The sequence below is a fragment of the Lampetra planeri genome, chromosome 44, assembly GCF_965212315.1.
Source record: "Lampetra planeri chromosome 44, kcLamPlan1.2.h2, whole genome shotgun sequence".
Classification (NCBI taxonomy): domain Eukaryota; kingdom Metazoa; phylum Chordata; class Hyperoartia; order Petromyzontiformes; family Petromyzontidae; genus Lampetra; species Lampetra planeri.
Genome location: NC_136150.1, coordinates 308,443 through 335,377, shown reverse-complemented (window position 1 = coordinate 335,377; position 26,935 = coordinate 308,443). Strand labels below are relative to the sequence as shown.

Sequence of the window (26,935 nt, the reverse complement as noted above, 5' to 3'; positions counted from 1 at the left end):
TGTGTAACTTGTATTCCACTTAGCAGTACCAACTGTGTGTATATCTCTTGTTGCATTTAAAAGTCTCCTCTCAATTCACTCCCTCCTGCACTAGGGTGCAGCATGCGTGAGTCTCTGTGAGTTACCGTGCACACTGCACTAGAGTGCAGCGTGCATGAGTCGCTGTGAGTTACCGTGCTCACTGTAGCCAGAGCACGGACTCCAATAAACATCCATTTTAAAAGCATGCTTCTGCCCTTACAATGGGAAACTCTAGAACAGCATATTGGATGGTACGGAGAACCACTGTGTGTGTGATACGCGGCTCAGTGAATGAATGTTACACGAACTGGGCGACCACCACAGCCTGGGGAGGCATTCATCCAGCAGTGGATTGACTCAGGGGACGTAATATTATTGTGCTTATTAATTTCATACGAACTGTGGAAAAAGACCGATACCTTCACAGCAGCAGGGATTGAATTCCAGTCGCGGCTGTAAGCGTTGAGGCGGTAGATGTTGTTTTTGCCAATTTCAGGAATCAACTGCTGGCAGATGAGATCAGCGGCACTGTTGGAGGGAGCACAGGCCAACACGTGCGCCCCAGGAATGCACTTTACCACCTGCGTCAGACACAAACAGCGCAGACATCACCTGTGTGATTAGTGCATCAGATACACACACAGCGCAGGCCTCACCTGTGTGTTGACTAAACACAGCAGGGGGACCTACTCACATCAATGACATAAATTATTGAATGGAACCAACATACGAAAATCAGCGATTGCAATGCTGGGGATGCCCTTTACGGAAGATTATTTGGGCACCATTCCACCACTTTTTTTTTTATCCGTATTTTTTAATTCACGAGTCTGATCGCACCCAAAGCCTCACCCATTCCTCCATCTTTCAGGCAGCCATTGCTGAACAGCCTAAAGTGGGCGAGGCTTCATGCAGGGTTAGGGTGGAGCCAACACTGATGAAACGGTTCTGTGCACGATGCGAAAAAGTTGCACCGTAGCCCGGAGCCGCATCGATCGAGTTCCATTGCCGACCAGGGCTAACGTGCGTGGCGAGTGACATCTGAACCAGTGCTGAACGTCAACTTCACTAACCCGTTCTGACCAGCGTGGTGAAGTATGGTCATACAACCCCCTTGACCGACACGGTGTCGGGAATCCTTAATCCAGCAGTGGGCTGACCAAGAGCCAAGAATATCATTATAATTTTAAAGCTTTAATCAAAACCTGCGAATATGAAATGCCCAAGTCAGTAGGTCAGTAGGTTACTTTGTGTAGATATGGAATGTTGAACTTCTCTCGCACCGTACATAGCTAACCGTGCAAAAATTAGAGGTACGGGGGAAGGACAACACCACTAAAAATAAAATGCAGCTCTAAAGAAATGCGTTTTCAATCGAGAAATTGAACTGAAATTGTGAACTGCGTGTGGGCTGGGTGGATCTCCCGCACTGACCTGACGGATGGATTCCACCAGAGTCACCGTCTTGCCGGTCCCTGGAGGCCCGAAGATGAGGTACGGCGCAGGGCGTGAGATTCCAGACACGATGTTTTGCACGGCACGATACTGCTCCGGGTTCTCGGACAGGATGCGGTTGTACAGCCTGGGTCACAACAAGGGGGGGACTCGGCAGTCAGCGCCTTCCCCAGCAAGACCGACGCATCTATATCAGCCATTATTTCATTTTACCAGGTAAGGCTCACTGAGCTACATAGCTCTTTTTCAGAAGCGGCCTGGCCACAAATGAAAGCTCAACTTAGTGGCTTATCACGTGGAAATTTACAGCAGCCAAATACTCTGAACGCATGTCAATTATAAATGTGACGGGAAAAACCGGAGGACCCGGAGAAAAATCCACGCGACCACGGGGAGAACATGAAAACTACACCTATACAGGCATCAGGGTTGGGATCGAATCCGCAACCTCCTGTGTACCAGGCGAGGTAGTTAACATCTTACCACCGTGGCGCTGCCACATCGGCTGTGTTATTGATGGACGTGTGGGGTCTTTATGGGTTAGCTCTGGCTCAAGTAAACCGGCTGAAAGTGGCGCTTAACTTGAGCCGGGTCCCAGCGACGCTCAACATTTCCATAGAGCCGAGACTGAGCCAAGCCACAGCAGAGCCACTCACTCGTGGGTCCCTGAAAGCAACGGAGTGGCTCCATCCTGAGCTGGGCCGCGTTACAGGTCAAGCCAGGACCTCAGCACGACTGGAAATTATGGGCGGTAGGCAAGTCTCGCAGTCAACGCCATCACCAACAAAGGTCACCGCACACCGCTTACACGAGTTGTGAGCTGGGATCCTGTATCGTCATGTCGTAGGAGCCTGTAGGGAACAGGACGTGCTCGAAGGCCGGGTTCGCCACCGCCTGGTCCACGGCACGGTGCTGCAGTTTCAGTGGCGTCCGGTTGAACGTGAACATCACATCGAACTTCATGTTCTTCAAAAATAGATTCAAGAACCTACGGTTGCCGCACGAAACAGACACACACGAAAAACATAACTGCGGTCACTGAAAAGTCAAAGGACAACCTTTGAGAAGAATGAGAAATACAAGACGGTCACTCGCGACGCACAGACTCTCGATCGCCCCCCGCTGCCCCGGCTCCCCCTCCCCCGCCCCTACTACCCAACTCGCCCCGGTGTGCGACGTGTGCACGTGCGGTGTGCGCGCACATGCTGTCGTCATCATCGTTTGTAGTTGTTCCTCCTGGTTTCTCTTGTTGAATGCAAACAACGGAACGATCCCCTGCCCTCCCGGTGCCACAGCAGAAGTGACTCCTTCAGGCATTCCATGCTCATCTCTCAGGGCACGTGATGTGCAACGCGTTGAGAGAGACCCTGGCTTGTTCATTATTCAATGCTCGCAGCTGTGTGCTGTAAACGCCTGTACGCTTATAAAACGGACTGGAACGAGAGCCATGTCAAGTCGGATTGGGGTGGAGTGGTTCACGCACTGAGCTGTATGAACCCGATTCCCCGAGTTCGATTCCCAACCCTAACTGACATCTCCAGTGAGTGATATCAGAACTGGTCCTGGACTGGAATGACCAGCATGGTGAACTATGGCCAAACAATAACCCATGGCAGACATGGCGTGGGCAGGTTGACAAAGGGCTTCACAATACTCGTCACCATTGTCAGCCTTCATCAATCCACTGCTGAATGACGGCCTCCCCAAGCCGTCACCATCTCCCACGGTTCTACGGTGTAACAATCCACCCAGCACCTGCACCCACGGGCTGATTTCATCGCTCCATCTCCTCGGTGGACGTTCCTCTCGCACAGAGAGCTCCATTCCTCAGCTGCCACTCCATTAACATTCTTGACCATTGTCCACCATCCCTGCTATCGACACGACCTCCCCTAGCTCACTTACTTTCCTCCTTCATAGTTTACGTGACATCATTCACCTGCGTACGTTCTATTTTTACTATTTTTATTTTACCAGAAAAGGCCCACTTCGCTATAAAAAGCTCTTTTTTTAGAAGCGACCTTTATAAATGTGTAGTGACACAGCGTCGACTGCTGTCCAGCAGCGGCAACTGCGGTGGATAGTTAGCGCACTCACGCCGTCGAGCGCACACACGGCTGTGCGTGCCGGCAGGGCGTGCCGGCAGGGCGGAGGAACTGGGGCAAGGGTCACAGAAGACCTCATCGGGAAGCCACTGGAACCCGTTAGTGGGTTCCAGATGGGAGGCACGGCCGGGGCGGAGCCAGGCCGCGCCCGGTAGGATAAAAACAGCGGAGAGCTGCCGGTTCTGGGAGTGGACTGGTCTCATCGTCGCTGGCACCTTCACTCGATAATTGCGTGGCCGGATAGTTGTTGGCCGTCTCGGTCAACGCCGTCAGTGTAATGCGGTTAGAGTTGTGTCTAGGCTCGGCTGTACGACATCGAGAAGGAGCGAGGCGAACCTGTGAACCTAAGGAGTGTTAATAAAGAAGGTGCCTCCTGCAACTGCCTCGTCTCCGACTTGTGCTACACTACAAATGTATAGGACCCCATACTTTGAACGCGTGATTCTAAATGTGGAGGGAAAAATCGGAGGTCCCGGAGAAAGATCCACACGAACACAGGGACAGAGACACGCAAACTCCAAATATAGCAGCAGGCGTCAGGGTCGGGATCGAACCCCCGACCTCCTGTACACCAGGCGAGGTAGTTAACATCTCGCCACCATGGCGCCCACATGTTCCTCTTGCCGATTCTCAGCGTAATCCAAAGCGTGCGCCTCTCCACACTCCTTTGCTAACTTTTCAATGTTTGCACCATTCGTGTTGTTAATTCTGAGCCATGCGTCATACGAGAAGCAGAGCACGCGGAGCAAACACTTTGTTCTCTCTCCACATTGGAATGTTCCTTTATTATCAGGTTAAACTTTTCAAAATAACTCCAATTCGCTCTAATCCACTTCTTGATTTAAGTTGACCTTCCAACAAAAATCTCCATTCGTTTAGCAAACTCATGGTTCATGACGCTTGTTTAGCTCATATTTATCCTGAACCCAACTTTGCAGCCTTCCTTATTAACAAAGCAGGCTGTAATGTACCGTTCAAATCAAATTAAGCAAGGTCCCACTGAAGCATAACATACATCTCAAAAACAACTGAACTTTAGTTTAGTTCATCACACAAGGGGAAATGTTTAAACGAACCCAATACCGAGCACAACCACCGGTAAAGCAGGTGTGACGACGCAGCGACCCGCTGCACCCCGAGCGTGGTGAATGCAGCGCAGGTGTAACGACGCAGCGACCCGCTGCACCCTGAGCGTGGTGAATGCAGCGCAGGTGTGACGACGGAGCAACCCGCTGCGCAGTGAAGCCGTGGATCTTACGAGGAGGAGAATCCGAGGGAGACGTCCTCCAGGTGCACCCCGTGCACGTAGCCCGTGAAGTCCATGCAGCCGTCGGCGCTGCGCCGCGCGCTCTCGCTCACCACCAGCCTGTCTCCCCGCAGCACCGAGGGGCGGCTCTCCGCCACGCCCGGCACCTGCGGCGGGGATCACACCGAGCGTCAGCATCGTCGCCGCCCAGGACGCCGCCTCGCTCATGCGGTCCCCGGGGGCCCTCCGCCGTCAGGGCGAGGGCCTCCCCATGGCCATGCGAAGTTAAAAACTCAAATTATAAACTACTGAGCTATGATCGCCAAACAAAGTGGATCATCGCGTGGAAATTTACATCAGCCAAATACTCGAAACGCGTGATGTCAATTCTAAATGTAGAGAAAAAACCCGCAGGACCTGGAGAAAAATCCATGCGACCACGGGGAGAGAGACGCAAACTCCAAATATACAGCAGGCGTCAGGGATGGGATGGAACCCACGGCCTCGTGTTCACCAGGTGAGGGAGTTAACATCTCCCCACCACGGCACGTGCCCGTATACCTCGCCACACCGGTGAAGACGTGAAGTGTGGACATGGGACCATTGAAGTACCATGCAACGATGGAATTGGCTGCACTAACCTCTGCTGCCCGCCATGTATCCCCGTAGCCAACAATAACCACATGTCGTGCATGGCGGTCACGTGTCCAAGCACTGAGCCAGATTCGAGCCTGCCGAGCTTCAGATATATCTGACGAGGTCGGGTAAACTCTGGGCGATTGGGTCAGAGGAAATTTCACCTTGACTGAGATATCTACAAAAATCGTAACTCAGCTTTGTGGAAATAAATGCTGCAGTTGTCATGCAAAGAGTGCATTTAAGTGTAGTTGTTGCCTTGGTTACTACTTACTCTTAACTTGAGAAGTTTTCTGTTGTTGAGATCAGGCTCCATGATTTGGTCTTCCAAGTCATATACCCGGATATCGGACCTCATTTGCAATTCATCCAAGTGAAGCAGATGATGAAACTTCTTCTTGTAATTCAAAAATGTCAGTGGATCTTGAAGCCATGAACTAAAACCAAAACAAGATTCAATGCACTGCACAGTAAAACAATCAAACGCTCTAAAATGATCGGACTTCTAGTATCGTTATTTCCTAGCCATCTCTGCGTACTCAGAGACGACAATGACGAACATGTGATTGAAACGTTAATAAAAAAATGGGAATATGAAAACAGCAAAAAAAGGCAATAGATGGAACCATATATCGCATCATATAATATGAAGTATGAAACCAGTTGAAAACATGTTTTAAACTGATCTCATGGGTAAAACAGTGGACACACGTCAGGGAATGAGACGAGACTCCAGAGGAGGAGATGACAGATCTCATTTGGAGGCAGGAGGGGCTCAGTTAAGCTGGGGCCCCAATATTTGTATTATTTTGCATAATTAAAAATACCCAACAAATTAGGGAAATTACTGAAATTAGCCACTTAGATCAAGTAAAAATAATGCAAATCGTTACACCGCAGCTCTTAAAAATGTATTTAAAAATGTAAATGTTCAGTTCATCTTTTTTTTTAAATCTATTGTCTGTACGTGGGAAAGTGCAACTTCATAAAAAAAATCACTCGCGAGAGGTGGTGGTGGTGTCTTGCGAGCGGCGTATTGTGGGAGTCGGATACCAGGTGTCTGGTGAGTGAGTAGCAGTGGTGTCAGGTGCGTGGTGAGTATCTGGTGGCAGTGTGAGGTGGCGAGTCATATCCAGGTGCCTGGTGAGTATTGAATGGCCTACAGAGGAGCAGTGGTGCTCATGGGGAAGACACCAGTGAGGGGAGACCTGGTGAGACAAGGGGCCTGAGCTGATGGGGAAGCTAGCCCTGTCTGTAGGATGGACTGCCCTCCAGTTTACAATAAAAAGCATTTTTATTTTCAGTGAGACACCATTTGAACTTGTTCCGTGCCATTTCCATAATTGGCTTTTGTCTTTTGCCCCACACCTAGGTGGTGAATTTCACTCAAAGTGAGTGAAAGAAAGTCATTAAAAACAAATAAATGCTTTCAAGTCGGGGTAAAGGGAAATTCGCTCAAAATGAAAGTCACCAGCAGCAAGTTCACCCAGCAAATGGAGGTCACGATCAGCAAGTTCACCCAGCAAATGGAGGTCACGATCAGCAAGTTCACCCAGCAAATGGAGGTCACGATCAGCAAGTTCACCCAGCAAATTGTATCACCAGCAGCAAGTTCACCCAGCAAATGGTGTCACCAGCAGCAAGTTCACCCAGAAAATGGAGTCACCAGCAGCAAGTTCACCCAGCAAATGGTGTCACCAGCAGCAAGTTCACCCAGAAAATTGTATCACCAGAAGCAAGTTCACCCAACAAATGAAGTCACGAGCAGCAAGTTCACCCAGCAAATTGTATCACCAGCAGCAAGTTCACCCATCAAATGGTGTCACCAGCAGCAAGTTCACCCAGCAAATGAAGTCACGAGCAGCAAGTTCACCCAGCAAATTGTATCACCAGCAGCAAGTTCACCCATCAAATGGTGTCACCAGCAGCAAGTTCACCCAGCAAATGAAGTCACGATCAGCAAGTTCACCCAGCAAATTGTATCACCAGCAGCAAGTTCACCCAGCAAATGGAGTCACCAGCAGCAAGTTCACCCAGCAAATGGAGTCACCAGCAGCAAGTTCACCCAGCAAATGGAGTCACCAGCAGCAAGTTCACTCAGCAAATGGAGTCACGAGCAGCAAGTTCACTCAGCAAATGGAGTCACGAGCAGCAAGTTCACCCAGCAAATGGAGTCACGATCAGCAAGTTCACCCAGCAAATTGTATCACCAGCAGCAAGTTCACCCAGCAAATGGAGTCACCAGCAGCAAGTTCACCCAGCAAATGGAGTCACCAGCAGCAAGTTCACCCAGCAAATGGAGTCACGAGCAGCAAGTTCACTCAGCAAATGGAGTCACGAGCAGCAAGTTCACTCAGCAAATGGAGTCACGAGCAGCAAGTTCACCCAGCAAATGGAGTCACGAGCAGCAAGTTCACTCAGCAAATGGAGTCACGAGCAGCAAGTTCACCCAGCAAATGGAGTCACCAGCAGCAAGTTCACTCAGCAAATGGAGTCACGAGCAGCAAGTTCACTCAGCAAATGGAGTCACCAGCAGCAAGTTCACTCAGCAAATGGAGTCACGAGCAGCAAGTTCACCCAGCAAATGGAGTCACCAGCAGCAAGTTCACCCAGCAAATGGAGTCACGAGCAGCAAGTTCACCCAGCAAATAGAGTCACAAGCAGCAAGTTCACCCAGCAAATGGAGTCACGAGCTTCAAGTTCACCCAGCAAATGGAGTCACGAGCAGCAAGTTCACCCAGAAAATGGAGTCACCAGCAGCAAGTTCACCCAGAAAATGGAGTCACCAGCAGCAAGTTCACCCAGAAAATGGAGTCACCAGCAGCAAGTTCACCCAGCAAATGGAGTCACCAGCAGCAAGTTCACCCAGCAAATGGAGTCACGAGCAGCAAGTTCACTCAGCAAATGGAGTCACGAGCAGCAAGTTCACTCAGCAAATGGAGTCACGAGCAGCAAGTTCACCCAGCAAATGGAGTCACCAGCAGCAAGTTCACTCAGCAAATGGAGTCACGAGCAGCAAGTTCACCCAGCAAATGGAGTCACGAGCAGCAAGTTCACCCAGCAAATGGAGTCACGAGCAGCAAGTTCACCCAGCAAATGGAGTCACCAGCAGCAAGTTCACCCAGCAAATGGAGTCACCAGCAGCAAGTTCACCCAACAAATGGTGTCACCAGCAGCAAGTTCACTCAGCAAATGGAGTCACCAGCAGCAAGTTCACTCAGCAAATGGAGTCACCAGCAGCAAGTTCACCCAGCAAATGGAGTCACGAGCAGCAAGTTCACCCAGCAAATGGAGTCACGAGCAGCAAGTTCACCCAGCAAATGGAGTCACGAGCAGCAAGTTCACCCAGCAAATGGAGTCACGAGCTTCAAGTTCACCCAGCAAATGGAGTCACGAGCAGCAAGTTCACCCAGAAAATGGAGTCACCAGCAGCAAGTTCACCCAGAAAATGGAGTCACCAGCAGCAAGTTCACCCAGCAAATGGAGTCACCAGCAGCAAGTTCACCCAGAAAATGGAGTCACCAGCAGCAAGTTCACCCAGCAAATGGAGTCACCAGCAGCAAGTTCACCCAGCAAATGGAGTCACAAGCAGCAAGTTCACCCAGCAAATGGAGTCACGAGCAGCAAGTTCACCCAGAAAATGGAGTCACCAGCAGCAAGTTCACCCAGCAAATGGAGTCACCAGCAGCAAGTTCACCCAGAAAATGGAGTCACCAGCAGCAAGTTCACCCAGAAAATGGAGTCACCAGCAGCAAGTTCACCCAGCAAATGGAGTCACCAGCAGCAAGTTCACCCAGCAAATGGAGTCACCAGCAGCAAGTTCACCCAGCAAATGGAGTCACAAGCAGCAAGTTCACCCAGCAAATGGAGTCACGAGCTTCAAGTTCACCCAGCAAATGGAGTCACGAGCAGCAAGTTCACCCAGAAAATGGAGTCACCAGCAGCAAGTTCACCCAGAAAATGGAGTCACCAGCAGCAAGTTCACCCAGCAAATGGAGTCACCAGCAGCAAGTTCACCCAGAAAATGGAGTCACCAGCAGCAAGTTCACCCAGCAAATGGAGTCACCAGCAGCAAGTTCACCCAGCAAATGGTGTCACGAGCAGCAAGTTCACAATTCGTTGCTAGAATGGCCGATGGCCACTGGCTGTGACTGGTGATGAAATGGCAGCTGAAGGAGAGAGAGCACGAAGGAGGTGGCGCAATGAGAGCGGCTCACGCACAGCGGTGAGAGGGGCGGTGGCGTAAGGGGACCCCCGTCAGGGATGGTGATGGCAAGCCTTCACCCAGCAGTGGATAGAACATGGCTGATGATGGTGATGAAGTGCTGCCCCTTGGCCCATGTGGGTTTGTACCCATGCTCTCCGGGTTTTCTCTCACACGTGTAAACACTCATTATTTGGCCAATAACACCTTCATATATAAAGGATCACAGAGCTTGGGGGGAATTTTGCACTGGCTCAACCCCCTGATTGCTCCCTTTCCCGCTTGTCTTTGGTTCCTCATGCCTCTGAGTCGTTCTCTCTACTCTAGAGTGAGCGACGACTGTGAGGCACGCTTCAAGTTGTGATTAAGAAGAAAATCAATCTACCAAAGTTTTTTATTGCAACTTACTTGACCTCTTGAGCCATTGATGAGACCTCATCTTTGTTGATAGGATAACTTTCCAGCTTCAGAACCAGCTTCAGGTCAGATTGGTCATCTCTAAAAACATTAAAAACATGAGCTTCGGCAGCAAGATTCTGCTTGGCAACTTTGGCTTGCATGGCTTATTGATTTAATTCACAGCCATAGTTTATATCTAACAAAAAAGTGTAATTCCCACATTTTTGTTACTTTTATGCAAAATGTTTTTGCACGCCCACATTTTTGCTATTTTTATGCAAAATGATTTTGAAATTAAAACTAACAAAAATGTGGGAATGCCACGTTTTGTTCGTTTTATGCAATTCAGTTAAACAAAAAGTGGTGTTGCCACATTTTTGTTACGTCAAATGTAGAATTTGCAAATAACTGCTGCAATAAACATCTTATCCACACGAGGCCACGTCCTATAAATGGCCTACAGAGATAATTACTGGCATTTAAATCAAACCTTGGTTTCAACTTCTCCGAGTCTCATCATCAGTGTATAGCCCATTACTGGAAAAGTCCTAAAAGGCTGATTGATTGACAGCATTTTTATTTATTTTAAAATTGATCAATCAAGCAAACCCTTACCTGTCTTTTACATCAGGACGGTCGCTTCATCAGGACGATCGCTTTGTGTTATGATCGAAACGTCGTATTTTTTTATTTTATTTACTTTTATTTTTTCTATCTACGTGACCGAAAGATCCAAAGGAAATGAATTCCTGCAGTCACGAAAGTTTTAAGTCAAAATCTATTATTCCATTCTTTGTCTTGTTTGTTGTTGTAACTTTGTGACCCGCCCGACTGGAGATCAGTGAAAAAGAGCTTTAAAGCTCATCGTATTCCTCCTGCAGTCTAAATAAAGATTCCGATTCTGAAATTGCCACTTACACTATGCAAGTGTGTTCTAATCTGTATTTTACAAATGTCATGGGTTTCTGTGGCGAGTGCCCTTTCAGCTATAACCACCGTAGTTTGGAATAGGAGCCCAGTGTCCGAGACCTGAGCTGTTGCTTTGCACACGCACTTCAAGGCATGTCAAGCACATGCAAGAACACGTGACTACTGTCAGCATCATGTTTAATTGCATTTTGTGCTTCCCCACTGCGGTGGCACCCGAAAACCCATCAATGAGCCTTCGGCGTGAATACTGAACCCGAATAACCACAAAGGTGCCTTGGTGTGGCTCTCCGAAGTCTTAAGCCGGGCGGTGGTAGCAACGCACGCCTCTAGTCCAGCACTGTGGAGGCAGCGAGGGTTGGTGGATCGCACAGATGTTGTGAAACTCCCTTCCCATGGGCATCGAGGTGCCACACCCTGGCTCTGCCAGGAGAAGGTGGTGCAGGGTGGTGTGGACTCCACCTGTTCCATCTCCATGGAATAGTTGTTGCCCCCTCACATGTGTGGATTGTCTCCGGGTGTTCCGGTTTCTGGCCACAAGTAAACACTCATTAATTGGCCAACAACCACGCCATGTATACATATACATAAAGTACTGCAGAGCTTTGGGTGAAATTTGGCACGGGCTCACCACCCGACCGCCTTTCCCACCCCTTTGTGGTCCCTCCTCGCCCATCCCAAGTCGTCGTTCTCTCTCTTTGAGAGCGAGCGAATACCGGCGCTGTGCATTACAAGCTGACATTACCGTGAATGTTATCAATGTCTGGTCTCGCGTGCATTGTGGCATCATAAAATCCTTTGCGCCATTCAGGTTGTCGGCGAGAAACAAAACTCTGTGACGCCGGTGTACAATGTCCACTGTGCAAGGAAGTCGTGTCGTGTGGGCTCACATGTCCGGCTTCACCCCATCCACGGTGCCGCGATTGCGGTAGATGGGAGGTCTCTGCTTGATTGGCTCGTACGGCTTCGTGGGCTGCAGCGCGTCGCTCAGCTCCGATCGTGTCTCCATGGTGATGGAGCGCGCCACGTGGAACGGCACCTCCTCGCCCTCAAACAGAAACTCGAAGACCAGCAGCAGCATGTGGTGGCCGCGAGTTTTTGTGCAAAAGGTCACGTGCATGCAGAACGGCTTCCCACCTGCATGTGGACCACACAACGCCAGCAAACAAAATCATTTGTGCGCCGGGTATCCGCTCCCGCGCTGTTCATGGCTGTCATCTCAATTGAGTATTTATGGTGAATTTCCTAATCTGGAAAATGTGGACCTTGTCGGCGGTACACAACGGCCCACTCTCTCGGAATTAAGTGACGGGATCTTTAACGTCCGCCGAGAGTCGGGCGGCGCGCAGTTGACAATTAACACATCTTTAATATTACCCATAATACAATTTTAATACCGTATTCAACAATGTGTGAACAAATAACTGAGTGGCGGTTAAGCTCTGTCTTGGTGATGGACTGTATTGCAAAAGCAGGGTCAGCTGTTGTTGATGAAGCCCCGACGTGACAACGAGGTTCAAGTGATGGTGCTGAAACACGAACAGCAACTGGCAAGAAAATAAAATAAACAAAATACTACGACGTTTCGATCACAACACAAGCGATCGTCATCAGGATGTCAATCGCTTGTGTTGTGATCAAAACGTCGTAGTTTTTGGTTTATTTTATTTGTATTAATTTTAACCTATCTACGTGACTTTACCGAAAGACCCAAAGAATATGAATTACTGCAGTCATGAAAGCTTTAAGTCAACAATCATTCTGCAGAGCAGCAACGTGCAGTCGCAACTGAGGGCTCACTTCAGGTTTTAACCAAATCTCGAAATGTCTACAGGAGGTATGGATTGAATTAAGATGCCTCTATTCGTAAAATAATAAAATGCGAATAAATGTAAGGTGAGCTGGTTACGATAACTTTTAACAAATCGAACAACTGACTAAAGTTAAGAGCCTGGGTGGAAATGAATGTGAGCAAAGTGGCCACTGCTGCAGAGCAATCTGTGGGAAGGCAGTTGACTGTCAGTCAATAAAAGATGACCAGTGAAGACCCCCAATTGCTTTTTTGTGTTTAGTTTGTTGCCCTTCCCCCTGCACCTCTGATTAGCGCGATTGGCTACGTACGGCACAAAATCAGTTCAACAGACGTACATACACAACTGTACATTGCCATTGCCTCCATTGCTCCTACGTCAATCTTTACTCGCAGCGTAACGTAGTGCGCTTCCCGCACGACGACCGTGGATAGCCTTGTCCAGACAATATGCCAGGAAAGCAACGCCACTCTTGGGTAATCCCCGTGTCACGAGGGGTGCAAAGCCAAGGCCACCGTGAGAGATCTCTGGGCTGACCCGAAACCACTATTCTGAAGACAATATATATTTTATTTTACCAGGTCAGGCCCACTGAGCTGTATAGCTGTCAGAAGTGACCTGGCCACAAATGATAGCTCAATGAAGTGACTTGTCACGTGGAAATTTATAGTAGCAGCCAAATACTCTGAAAGCATATTGATTCTAATGTGGAGGGAAAAACTAGAGGGCCTGGAGAAGAATCCAAGCGAACACGGGGAGAACATGCAACCTCCAAATACACAGCAGGCGTCAGGGTCGGGATTGAATCCACGACCTCCTGTATACCAGGCAAGGTCGTGAACATCTTGCCACTGTGGCGGCCTTTTTGTGTGGCATGCGCATGGGTGCACGACAGTGCCAGAAAAACTCAGACAGACACAGATAGTATCAGTCTCAGATAGTCTCAGAGAGCCTCAGATAGTGTCAGGTCAATGAATGATTAAAAGGCTGGGTGATAGATTCGGTCCGAGGATCCTAACCTGTGGTCCATTGACCATCGGTCGTCCCGCAAGGCTGTGGGAAGTGGCCCGCAGAACTGTCCATTACGCAACTACTGCCCATTCTCCAACTATTTAAAGTTTATCCATGACTCGTCACACAGCTGGCTATTGGCTATTGAATGCATTTGCAAATTGCCGGCATAGGGCAGAGCCGTGTTAATTTAGAAAAAAGTTAATGGTGAAAATCTTTCTCAGGGTTGGCAGTGGCCGGCAGGTCCACTCAGGTTAGGTGCTACTGGATTAGGTGATACACAAAGACTATTAGAACTGACTGCGAGAACACAAACCGAGTTGAAAGTGTAAGTTTCAAAGGCAACAGGACAAAGGTGAGGTTTTGCCTTGCTAGGTTATCAGTGCCGAGGGGAGAAATGGGAACCAATATTTAGTCGAAAGGCATTCGCTGCAATAAGTGAGAACAATCACTGGAAGTGCAGTGCTATTATTCAACTGCAGATCACAGCTGTGACAAGAACTTATAATATTCCAGTTAGCTTGGCACACACTGTTTTCTACGACCCACAAGCACAAACCACGTAGAAAAGGACATCCAGGAACAATGTTTACAAAGAAACAGTTTAGGCAAATCGATAAATACCTGCAGGGAGGAAGAGGGGATTGTTGGGCTGGAAGTCGATGTCGCTCGTTAGTGAGAAGCCGACCATCTTGCGCAATCTATCACAGCGTCTCAGCTGCACACAAGTGGTACCCTGGTTCCTGATTGTGATCGTGACACGCTTCTTCTCAGTCACGAGCAACTGCTGCTTCACATCACCACTCACAAATGGCGGCTCAGCAGTAATTGAGATCCCATGTTTATCCTCAAGCATCCATGCTCTGCAAAAAAAAAAAAACACAATTTCCACGAGAGGTTTGTACGCGGCAAAAACAATGCAGGCCAAAGCTTCGGTGTTTGCATGCTGAAGCATGCGAAGCAGCGCAACAGCCAATTCTCATTGGCAATCCTCATGCACTCATTAAACACTGATTAATTGGCTTGAAAAACATCTTAATATATAGATCTATAGAGGGCTGCGGAGGTTGGGCCAGCCCACCACTGACTCTTCAGAAGTGGTGCCATATCTACCGATCCCAGAGGGTTGAGGGGTTTTGGGGTGGCATCGTGTCGCAGTGGTAACGCTCAGAATCAGAATATTTATTTATACTAGAGGAATCTGATGAGCTATAAAGCTCTTTTGCACAGATGTCCAGTAGGAGCGGGGATGAACGTTACAACAACAAACGGTACAAAAATATGCAAGTAGTGCAAAGTATAAGAAAGATAAACAACAACCCAAACACACGCACGCAAATAAAAATAAACCATCTCCATCCTACCAGGCAAAGCCCACTGAGGTATTAACTTATTTTTCAGAAGTGACCTGGCCACAAATGACAGCTCAACGCAAGAAGGGCCTGGGGGGTTCTATTTACGACTTGAATGCCTTTCAACGTAGGTTTCCGAGTTATCTGGTTTTCTCACCAATGCTCTCAAATTTCCCACAAATCATTCCAGTTGGGATTACAAACAGTAGCAACATTGCCCCTCCTGCTCATAAACTGGCAGAATCCTACTGAACATGAGTTTTGAGACTCAGTGAACAAGTGAAACGATCATGATAAATAAATCCCTACAAAGAGCCCGAGGCAATTACATACAAGACTTTGCCTTTTAATTGAAGTAATTTCCCTTTAAAGCCTAATTCCCAAATGAACAATTAAGTCCAGAAATCTTGTCATCATCGAAGGTCCGATCTGTGCATGTGCCGGTCATGTTGTAAATAACACTGTGGAAGCTTGACCGTGAACCTCAAATACCATTAAAATAAAACTACTTCCTGTTTCATGTTTGGGTGAATGTAGGGTAACATAAAACATTTCCAGGACGTAACCCCAAACCCCACGATGGGCAAGGGTTTGGTGTACAGTACTCATCTCTACAGTTACCAAGAAACCTCATCTAATATAAAACCGAGTAAGCACTCGAATGAGACACACACATGCCCTCCTCAGAACGATGGACATAACTACAGTATTGAACACAATACACAATACCGTACTCTTTATTTTATGGTCTGTTCAAAGACCACCCCCGTATAGCCTTTAAACAGACTGTCAGAGCAAATCCTGTTAGCGAGCACCTATGAAGGCCGACACGGCACACGAGGCGGTGGGTGGCCAGTACCACGCCCCACACACATATACCACGTGTGTTGTCATTTTAGAACAGATTTTAACTGAAATCAGAGCGAGTAGGATTAGAGCTCCCCCCCCCTATTAGCCTGGATAGCTGAGGTTTTACTGCCCCTTGTGCTGCCTTCCACAGTGTAACCTCAAATAACGACTACGGGAAGCAGTTTTACAAATGTCGAATCTTGGCTCCGCTGACTGCCTGTACGCTTCCGAATTAAGGACCCATCTCCGAAAAACAAAGAGCTTTTAAAAGCGTACTCAGGATTTATTCGATATTTAACAGCATTTCGTCTGACTGGAGGCTCTTCTTGACCAGTAATTTAGTCACCCCCAGGGTGCTTACTTGTGTGTCCGGAGCAGCTTTATCAGAGTGGCTCTGCGAGCACTCCTGGTGGCATCCAGAGGGATGATTTCAGAGGGAGCCACCAAATTCTCCACACCTCCGCTGTGGCCTCCTCCACGCGCAGAAGAGGCAGTGGATGGCCGTCGATCCGGCCTTGCAGCACTTATCTATTTTCCCATGAGACAAACAATGGCACATAGAACGTATGTTTTTTCGTAGCCAATACAATCACCCACGTGGGTTCTTGGGTTAGGCCACGTGGTCGTTTTATATCGTAATTCTCGTCATGAACCTTCCACCTCCCGAGAGAATTGTCACACTCACAGTGATGTTAAGACAGCCCATGTACTCATCAAATTCTGAATTTAACATCAGCTTACGATGATCTTTCACTCAAACTGCTTCAAGCACATGGACTCACAAAAGCAACTTTTCCAGATTTCTCGTGTTAAAAAAGTTGAAATAGCACGCAAGTCACACAATTCGATGTAAAAAGCACCACTCTTCCTTAAGGTCGGTTTTCTATTAAAGTGTAAAGAAGCTCTTTAAAATGGGAAATCTCTTTAAATTCTAAAATGTCCTCGAATCCTTTGTTAGATTTCCAAGAAGTTGTACTGAATACAGGTCAAGCTCCCTGCGGTTTGAACTGGGCCAAGGTGTTGATTGGTTCATGCTTTGTGATGCAAACGGCTCCAATTCCTTCACTGTGCCTCTTCAACTGCTAATATTCTTATGTTTGTTACTTTGCCGGAAAATACATTTAAATGAGCAACTCACGGTAGCAATATACTTCCATTCTACAGTCTCCCAGATGCAAAACTAAAAATATTTAAGAACTGGCTCACACAATGCACGTAATTCAAATAGACACACAGTATACATTAGGCAATCACTAAAATATTCCACTAAATTTCAGTCAAGAGTGACTTTCTTGATCTACTTATGTTGGCTTCAAACATCTTGAAGTAAATATGAAACTAAATTGCAGGACCCTTCTGAAAAAGAGTAATTGGAGTGTTTTTATCTGGATAAATAAATCACTCTTATCACCAGCAACAACCACAGACCATATTATAAAAACAATGTGTTTTGTAAACGTTTAAACATCACCTTGAAAGCAATGTTTCCATTCTTAACTCTAACGTTTCCACATTGCTTGAGGTAATAAATCATTGAAGAAAAGTTCGGCCTCCTTTGTTCATCACTGAAATAGAAACAGATAATCAGACAAACGATTAATATCTTACATTCAGACAATCTTTTAATATCTTACATTATGAATGCGTCGTTCATAAATGGCGTGATTGACTCAGCCCATCATCCTTCTAGGGTGGATAAAAAACAACCCCCTGGGGTCCCCACGGGGGAGGAGCAGAGTCAGGGGGGTCCTGGCAGTACCCCCCCCCCCCCATGAAGATCAGAATCTGACTTAAACTGGAGGAAACCAGCGAGCTGTGGGGGGGGGGGGGCAGGGAGGATGTTGGGGGGCAGCACGAGTTGCTCCCCCGGCGGGATGCCGTAGCGGAGTCCATCGGCGGAGACCATCGGCGCCCAAGGGGTCTCTTGTGCACGCGCCGTGCCCCGGCAGCACCCTGGGCGTGTGCTGCTTGGCCCGTGCGTGCCCTGGCAGCCCGTGTTCTCAAAAGCGAGGAACCACCAGGTCCTGAGACTGGAACTCTGTGGAGTGGCGTGGGGGTGCATATACCACCGGGGGGTGCATACCACCGTGGGGGTGTCTTGTGGGAATTTTTTTTTTATCCCATCGTTGTGCCAATGTGTGTAGGGATGTCGAAGGTGGCCTTCCTGCTTCACCAATGTGGAATCTCTGCCACTGCCTTACGCCTGTAAAATGGAGACTAGCACGACTTCAATGCTCAAATGAGCACGAAATTATGTTAACTTGAGTTCACATATACACGTGTGTAATATTAATCAATTATTTCAGAAACCTCATGTTGTGCACGCGGAAGGCATGACAGTGCGAGACTGCTGCTGTACACAGCTAGGCAGGAACACGTCCAGCTCCTCCTCGGCCTATCACAGATGCTTCTTCCCACTTCAATCACCACAGCAGAGTTTATTCCCCTGCCAGTCATCTGCCCAGGTGGAGCGGTGGCCCAGTGGTGTGCACACTGCACTACACAGCTCGCGGATTCTGTTCGATTCCCACCGACGGTTAGCATCAGTGGCGATAAGATATCCGAGTCAGTGCTGGAATTACCCCCCCCCCCCGCCGCCTCCGGATCAACCTGGGTAGGGTTGCTACATGTCCAGACTTGGCCCAGGCAGTCCTGCGATTTGCGTTTGTGTTTGGGTGCCAGGAAATTATTTTCACCGAGCTCTAGTGGCATTGAGTTGAAGTGTATTTGTGTTCACTGCACAGTTTGCATCGACCTAGGCTGACCGAGATATAGATCTGGGTTTGGTCTGTGGAAACGGTGGTCACCCTAAACCCAGCAGTGGCCAGTGTGGGAAGAGGAAGTACGGACAGTCCCCATAATCGACAGAGTCTGGGGAGGTCTTCATCCAGCAGGGGATTGACCGAGGGGTTGTACATCGTGTCAGTGATGTGCAATCCTGCCAGCTGGTGAAAGCCACTCTTTGACTGCAAGGACAGGAGACATCACCACGGAAATATTCGACTCCCCGCTCCTCTTTTGGCAACTTCTCCATGGAAGCTGTCGATAATTACACCGCTGTTGTTTTAATATTTAAGTGAAAAATAGTTAATCACGTTTGCAAATTGTGCATGTTATCTTGGGCTTGCCGGTCACAGTCTCATCCTGTTCAGAAGCATAAATACACTACGAGCCTTTTGCCCATCCAAGGACGGGTGTATTGCAGTACATCTGAAACTTGCAAGCGAAAAGCAGAGCACCACGTGATATTAATTGCATTAATGCGTGTGCAGTTTGTAAGGGCGCGGTGACACAGACCTATTTCATTTTAACGTTATAATCCCTTGTTCATCATGACGTCCTTTTACTTTGATGTCTCAACAGCGTTACGGAAACCGCGTGACGTGAGGGTTCTGCCTTTGTAGTGAGGGTCGTAAGTTGACGCTGAGGAGGGGGGAGGAGCCTCGCCCCCCCATGTGGAGTGACGTCACCCGCTAATTATTATTAATGTAGGTGGTGTCCATTTGGAGGACGTCACCTTTTCATGATTATTAATGAGGGGAGCTGTTCGATGTGGAGTGACGTCACCTGCTCATGATTATTAATGAGGGGGGGTCCATGTGGAGGACATCACCTGTTCATGATTATTAATGAGGGCTGGTCGACGTGGAGTGACGTCACGAGCGTTGCACACAGACATTCTTGGCTCATTATAGTTGGTAATAATAAGGGGGGGGGGCGTGTCAATTTGGAGGACGTCACCTGCTCATGAATATTAATGAGGGGTGGATGGGGGGGCCATTTGGAGTACGTCACCTGCTCATGAATATTAATGAGGGGGGCTGGTCTATGTGGAGTGACGTCACGAGCGTTAAGGAGAGACATTTCTGGGTGGTTATAGCAGGTATTAGAAAAGTATTTTACCTCTGTCGTATCAGGAAAGTGGCGACAGAAAACAATGAAAAACATCGCCAGGCAAAATTGGGCAGCAGCCGCACCTTGAGGAATTGACTGGCTGTACCTTGCTACGAACAAACATTTAGTCGTGCTGAAAATAGACAAGCGGCACACGATGGAACGTCGTGTCAAGTCGAGTGTCATCATCTACCACACCCAGCAACCGCCCACTCCCTGCTCAACAAGCCCTCGATACGCAAGCAGTCAACAGAACATGTCCCGTGTCACTGGGGCAGACGAGCAACTCAGAAGCTGCTGCTGCTGCTACTGCAGCTGCTGTCACCCCACAGAAATCGCAACTCGCTCGCAAACCCCATCTCCATTGTCCACCACATTCAACAACACTAACTCTGCCCACTCAATTGAGACTCGGTAGGTTGAAAACAAAGTACTGTACTGTATTTGTGGAGGTTTGCCTTCATTGCCACTCAGTCAATTTTACAAAGCCAAATAAAACTGGGGCCAACTTACTTTGGTCAACACCACGGCCAAAGGTTTCTCCAGCTGCGAGACATCACTCACGGGCAGGTTTAGAGCCAGCCACCTTGAAGATGTGGAGTGGGTCACGGCATCAAGCTGATGCCGTGTGCCTGATGAGGCTGCTTCTTCAGGCTCACGACACACACGTCTTGATATTGCCCACACAATTATCTGATGCCCCTTACTGACGTGCTGCATATCCCGTTTAGCTCCAAGGGACAATCATCTTAAGTCACTTGATGATGCATTACTTAAATCAATGTTGAGAAATGACATTAGTTTTATTCTGACTCGGTGACCACAGTTTGAGCGGCCTTCATACAGCAGTGAATAATAATAGACCTTGGCTGATGATGTGGGAAGGCCGTGTGACTGGAGAGGAGGTGTGTTTGTGAGAGGTGGCGTTGAGGAGGTGTGTTTGTGTAGAGGTGAGTACCTGGTGCGGTGTGTAAACATCGCCACTGGGGAGACAAAGGCGGCCGGGCGTGGTGCTGGCCACCCACCCCCTCGTGTGCTACAGGAGGGACTTTGTGAAGAGATGAAGTTGCACAGTAATTGGCATTATGACGCCGCCAGATGACATCACGTGCGAGACATCACGTGGGAAGGTGGAGCAGACCCTTTAGTGCTGCTTTAAGGGCCGCTAACTCCTTGGCAATCCTTTAATAAATGTAGCCGGTGTTCTAGTGCCCAATAGAAACAAAGTGTTATACTAAAACTTAGGTTTTGTTCATTTATGCATTGAAGCTTTAAACCTGAGTTGTAAACCATAAATTAATTGCTACTGCCCGAAACGATGACAATATTTCTCCTCTAAAGACAGTGGATGTTGATGAACGAGTGTGCTGAGCTTTTTATTTGTGCTCTACTGCCAACATTGTATCACCAAATACAGTAATGTGTAATGTTGTTCTAAGAGGGTCCATCAACATGAAACAATGGGCATCTTAATGACCTGTCTGCCTTCTTAACATCCTGTCTGCACTGGGGCCCTTCAATCAACAAATGGTAAGTTCCTCATTGTTTACCCCTTTTCCCTAATCCGGAACACAAATGCCTCTGGATCTGGATTATCACCAAAGATTTGGTTTTCACATTCATAAACTTGCCAACACACGAAAAACAAAACTGGGATTCGTGTTTGAATATAAATCTTGATTTTCCTTCAACATCTGGTATCCGCTCCCTTGCTCTATGTTGCACATTATGCAGACGACACTTTTACAGAAACCCAAGTTTAATTCCACCTTAAGTTTCATCCTGGATGCTAATTACTCAAGCCATCCCTGTTACCTCTATTCCAAGTCTGGCCTTTGGCCTATCTCAGCCAGGAGTGAAATGCATTGGGTGAAATGTCTTCAATGCTTCGTACAAATTAGCTAATGCCACTACTGTGTTGCTTATATCCAGATCCAACTTATCACAACTTCAGACATGCCACCCCCTTTCAATACATCTGCCCTATATTGTATATAATTACTGTATATAATTTTGCCATTGTCTGTGTGTGTGTATTGGTGCTCGCTAACAGCACTTGCCCCAACAGTCTATTCAGGCTATACGGGGGATCTTTGTCTTTGTATAGCTACTCTGGGAACAAATCTCCCCAGCGCCGAGAGATGTCCGTCGGTTGCCAGTCGACTTGTGGATCAAGTCTAAAATCATCCTACTAACATGTCACGCCTTGAGATGGGTATGGGTCCCTGCTTACCTCTGAACTTTCGGAGATATGTTCCTATCAGAAGTCTCAGATCTACACAAAGACTCATTGTAGCTCCTCGGTTGAGATGTGTTACGTTAGGAGGGTGTTCATTCAATTGTCTGACTCCAAGGTTGTGGAATGACTTCCTCCATTGATATCAGAGAAACTGGTAGTTGGTAGTTTTAAAGGTTGCTGAAGACACATCTCCCAATTCCCTATGGGTTTAATAATCCAGGGTTGTTGATTCCGAGTCCTCGTTCATGAGTTCCTAGTCTGCGTTTGTGGATTCTCAGAGTCGGGTGTTATGGGTCCCGTGTCTCACGGTGCCACGTGCCGGTGTGTTGATGTCGTGCACAACATGGACACCGCCTCATAAGGAAGCTGTTGCACTTTTTAAACACTACAGTACTGTATTTTATTATCTCTGCTATAATTACATTTTATTGATGTAATGTTGTTTCCTTGTGAAGCGCTTTGTGACAATATTATTGTGAAGGCCGCTATATTAAATAGAGATTGGTTGACTTTAAACACACCTTATAATAATAAAAAAACTACTTTTTAAAGTTACGTGTACAACGTTGGTGTATTGATCTTCTGTCGCCACGAAGTAATTGGTGCTAAACAAATGTACCTATACGGACTATAGAATAAAAAACCCGTGCAAATTTTTTTTTTTACGTGGATTTGCAAACTTAAACGCATTGCTGCTGTTTTCCAGCACACATCGTGTGGGAATGAAAGAACTGAGGGAAGAATGAGAGGATGAAGTGGATGAATGGGAGGCTTGAGTAACTGAATGAGGGAGGAATGAGAAGGTGAATGAGGCAAGAGTGGGTAATTTGGGGAAAAATGCATAAAAGAGAAAATGAATGAGTATATAATGAATACATGAGTGAATTAAAGGAACTAGACGATTGCGTGAGTGAATGAGTGGAATGCCTGAGACAATAATGAGAATGAATTCGATAACGAAGTGATACAATGAGGGGCACAATGATACAATGAGTAAGAATGTTTGGAATTAAAGAGGATTGAAGGAGTAGAATGATTGCTGGAATGAGAGCTAAATGAGTGGATGAGGGAGGAGTGAGCGCATGCGAGATAAATCAGCAAGAGACGGTGGAGTTTAATGTGGTGGTGGTCCAGCAACTGTGGGACAGACGGTCCCCGCTTTCACGACGCAATGGGTTCCCGGAACCACCGTCGTGAATTTGGCCCTATTAAGCAACACATAGTCGGCATCACTTGCCGATGTGGTTTCCTTTCATCGGCCTTATGTGAGAGTCATATACTGGTGTGTGGTGAGCGTTCAGAGCCTGTGGTTCCTTGCGTCCACATTAACTTAGCTGACCACGGCTGAGTTTAAATAACGCTTGGTGAATAAACAGGCTTCTCGATAAGTTTGTAAATGTTTTTCAGTGGACCCAAGCCAATTTTTAATGTTTTCTCGATGCCCCGAGCCAACGTGTTGACATTTGGTCAAGTTTGTGGCTCAGGTGAGACAGAGAACAACCCCCAGGTGACTGGCGGCAGGGCGAGAACACGAGGTGCTGCTGCTGTTGGGGGGCACTGCCCCCCACAGGGCCAGCGGTGCCCAGCGTGAGCTGCTGCTGGGTTTGTGTTAAATGTGGAATCTTCTCCGTTGCCTCTATTTTGTCACTTTCTGTATCATACATTGCACTACACTATATTTCTCTTTTACATTATTCAACATGTTAAAGTGCATAACCGCCTACGTTGCCTTAGCCTTATTCAAACACATTTTAAATTGATTGTTCTAAACGTGTTACTTTTCAAATGTTTGAAAATTGTTCCGTGTGTACAGGGAATTACTTAGAACTCCTCTCCATGCAACCCGCGTCTACCCATGTGCCCCCCCCCCCCTTGTGCCCCCCCCCCCCCCTTGTGTCCCCCCCCCCCTTGTGTCCCCCCCCCCCTTGTGTCCCCCCCCCTTGTGTCCCCCCCCCTTGTGTCCCCCCCCTTGTGTCCCCCCCCCCCCTGTGTTCCCCCCCCCCTGTGTCCCCCCCCCCCCCTGTGTCCCCCCCCCCCCCCCCTTGTGTCCCCCCCCCCCGTGTCTCGCCTGTTTCTGAAGCTCTGGTTGTAGACGTCTCTGAGCTCGGCTTTGGTAAAGACGCGGAGTTCCGGCTGGAAGCCGCTCTGCTGCAGGAACAACTCGAACTCCAGCCCCGCCTGGACGCACTCGTGCTGGCTCCACGCGGGCATCGCGTTTCTGAGTTGCCTTGCGAGAGTTGAGTGAGAAAGTTGAATGAAAAAGTTAAGTGAGAAAGTTGAGTGAGAAAGTTGAATGAGAGAGTTGAATGAGAGAGTTGAATGAGCGAGTTGAGTGAGAAAGTTGAGTGAGAAAGTTGAGAGCAACTCTGCGCGAGACGAGAGCTGCAGCGCGAGCTTCGCCCCACCGACAAGTGAGAGCCGGACGAGACGCCGTGCGGCTCAGGTGAACAAGACCCCCCCCCGCCCGCCCCCTACTTATCCACCTCTGCCCCACACGCCCACCCCTCCGCGCCCACCCCGTTGGTTTGATCCGCCGCGCTCGAACACGGGCGAGACCGCCCGGGCGAAACCAACTGAGCACCGCCCCGGGGGTGACGGCGCAAGGGGATTCCCGGTCGGTGGAGGCGGAATCCCGGAACCGCCGTCACCGAGCGCCGCCGCGGCGGGGAGACCCTCGCGAGGTGCCACCGCGAGCCTCGGCCCCCCGAGTCCCCGCCCCGTGCGAGTCGCGAGGAGGAGGAGGAGGCGCTGCTGCTCCGGCGGGGGTCGACGCCACGCACCCTCAGCCCCCCGCGGGGGGGCTCCGTGCGCCACGCGCATTGTGATGATGCCGCGTCTGGCGGCAGCAGTCACGGGGCGATTGCTCCGACCGCCCGCAGCTCCCCGCATTGTCCGATATTATAATTCACTCTGCAACACGATTCTTGTTCCTGGACACGAAGTGTTATCTTCTAATTGCTTATGCTTCAATAGTAGAGAAAATGGCTATTGTTCCCCACAAACTTTGCTTTTGTGACCAGGACTTTATGTTAAGGAGAGACACAAATGGACGTTTTCTCATTGAAAATATGTACATTTGAAAGAATCACTGTCCTGCTCACAAAAGCAAAGTTTGCGGGGACTAATATCCATTTTCTGTACTTTTGAGGCACAAGCAATTGGAAATTAACACTTACGACCCAGGAACAACAAAAAAATATATATACAGTCCATTGTTCCACAGTGATATAATCCCCTCCGCAGAGTGAGACGCAACTCCCCTGCCCCCAACTTGTACAATTCTGTTCACTCACCGGATTATAAGACGCACCGCCCAGACCTGTAACTTTAAACTACAGGGTGCAGGCTGCGTCTTACAATCCGGCAATGCCGCGTGATTTATCACGCCGCTGTGCGGTCCATCTGGGAAGCTAAGCAGGCGTTGAACCTGGATAAGAGCTTGGATTGGCGATCTCAATGCACGCCAGGCAAGCATCGTCCTCGGCAGAGAGAAACACAATTACTGTTGTACTCTACTTCTGTCTGCACCGCGTCTATGCTCCCCGCACATCCATGGTGAGGGATGGTCAAATAACCCCACGACGTGTGGAGGAGACCTCATCCAGCAGTGGATAGGACACGTCACCATCCGCGGTGAGACGTTCAGGGTGTTTTTATTTGTGCGTTTGCACCACGACCTACCACATAACTTATCGTAGCCCTACGCAGCACTCCGTGCTGTTTCTACATATCAACAATACCATGCTTGGGTCCATCACTATTACCCAGCAGCATCTGTTTCAGGCAAAATCAACCTGTGTACAGTAGGGGGGGGGTCCCATCGTCAACGTGGAGTGCTCTTGCCAACCACGCGGACGAGTTTGTTTGACGGGCTGGTGAACACCCAAGTTGAACCCATTCTAGAGTCCTCTCTGTTGCTGCCTGTTATAATGTTGGTCTAAAGAGCCGATGGGCTGGTGGAATAAACACGTCAATTAACACGTTTACACGGGGGAGCGTGTTAATAGAAGTAAACCCAAAGACAACCCGATGAGTCAGCGTTGTTCCTCGTCTGTAAACGACGTGTTGTGGCTTCCTTGGGTCTTGTGGGCCAACCGTCATTTCTGAAAAGCCAACTCTCCTTATCAGACAACAGGAACTTGCTCTTTATTGATGTTAATACATATTGTAGTTTATCCTCACGTCGTTCTAAGGGTCGCAGACTCAAGTGAATTGCGTACCACGCCTGGTGGAGTTGACTGCGTGCTGTGCATTCTCCGCATTATAAGACGCGAATTTCCCCTTGCGCCTTATTTGAAAGCAAAGCGATGTAGGGGACACCTCAAGTAATTCGATAGGTGTGTCTGTAACCAGATTTGTATCGCTCCATTGACACGCGCACAAGTTGGGGGTCGCCTTATCTTATAGGATCTTAGCAACGTCTTATCATGAGGACAATGGGGCACAGCGGTGGGAACCCGGCAGCTGGCCCCCCACAGGGCACGCAACACCACAATGGGGGGTGGGGGGGGTGCACGCGTGCGTGGCGTCAACCCCGCGGAGACCTCCTCGCCTGGACCCCTTCGGGCCCTGTGATGACTCCGCGCCGGGCGGGACTCGAACCGAGTGCCTGTGGTTTGCGGTTCCCGCAAAAGGAGCGAGCCGCCTCAGTGACATCTCTTCCGAGAACTCCGCTCCGAACGAAAGTTACATCCCCCCCCCATCTCCCGCGTGGACTCGGTTGGTTTCACCCGAGCGGCCTCACCTGTGTCCGTGCACTGCGGATCAAACCACTCTAAGCAGGGCG

The 26,935-nt window shown here is 48.7% G+C and overlaps 1 protein-coding gene across 1 annotated transcript in view; it reads right to left on the bottom strand.

Annotated features, from left to right (window-relative positions):
- Positions 1–24,592, bottom strand: part of MOV10 (Mov10 RNA helicase) — a 38,374-nt gene extending 13,782 nt beyond the window's left edge. Inside the window, exons 1-11 of the mRNA XM_078614328.1 lie at positions 24,218–24,592; positions 17,488–17,581; positions 16,378–16,544; positions 14,440–14,678; positions 11,884–12,130; positions 10,076–10,165; positions 5,738–5,900; positions 4,840–4,994; positions 2,285–2,464; positions 1,456–1,603; positions 441–602 (exon numbers count right to left, since the gene is read on the bottom strand). Coding sequence (XP_078470454.1) covers positions 441–602; positions 1,456–1,603; positions 2,285–2,464; positions 4,840–4,994; positions 5,738–5,900; positions 10,076–10,165; positions 11,884–12,130; positions 14,440–14,678; positions 16,378–16,544; positions 17,488–17,581; positions 24,218–24,360 — 1,788 coding nt within the window. The 5' untranslated portion in view covers positions 24,361–24,592. The remainder of the gene's footprint in view (positions 1–440; positions 603–1,455; positions 1,604–2,284; positions 2,465–4,839; positions 4,995–5,737; positions 5,901–10,075; positions 10,166–11,883; positions 12,131–14,439; positions 14,679–16,377; positions 16,545–17,487; positions 17,582–24,217) is intronic.
- Positions 24,593–26,935: the final 2,343 nt, after the last annotated feature.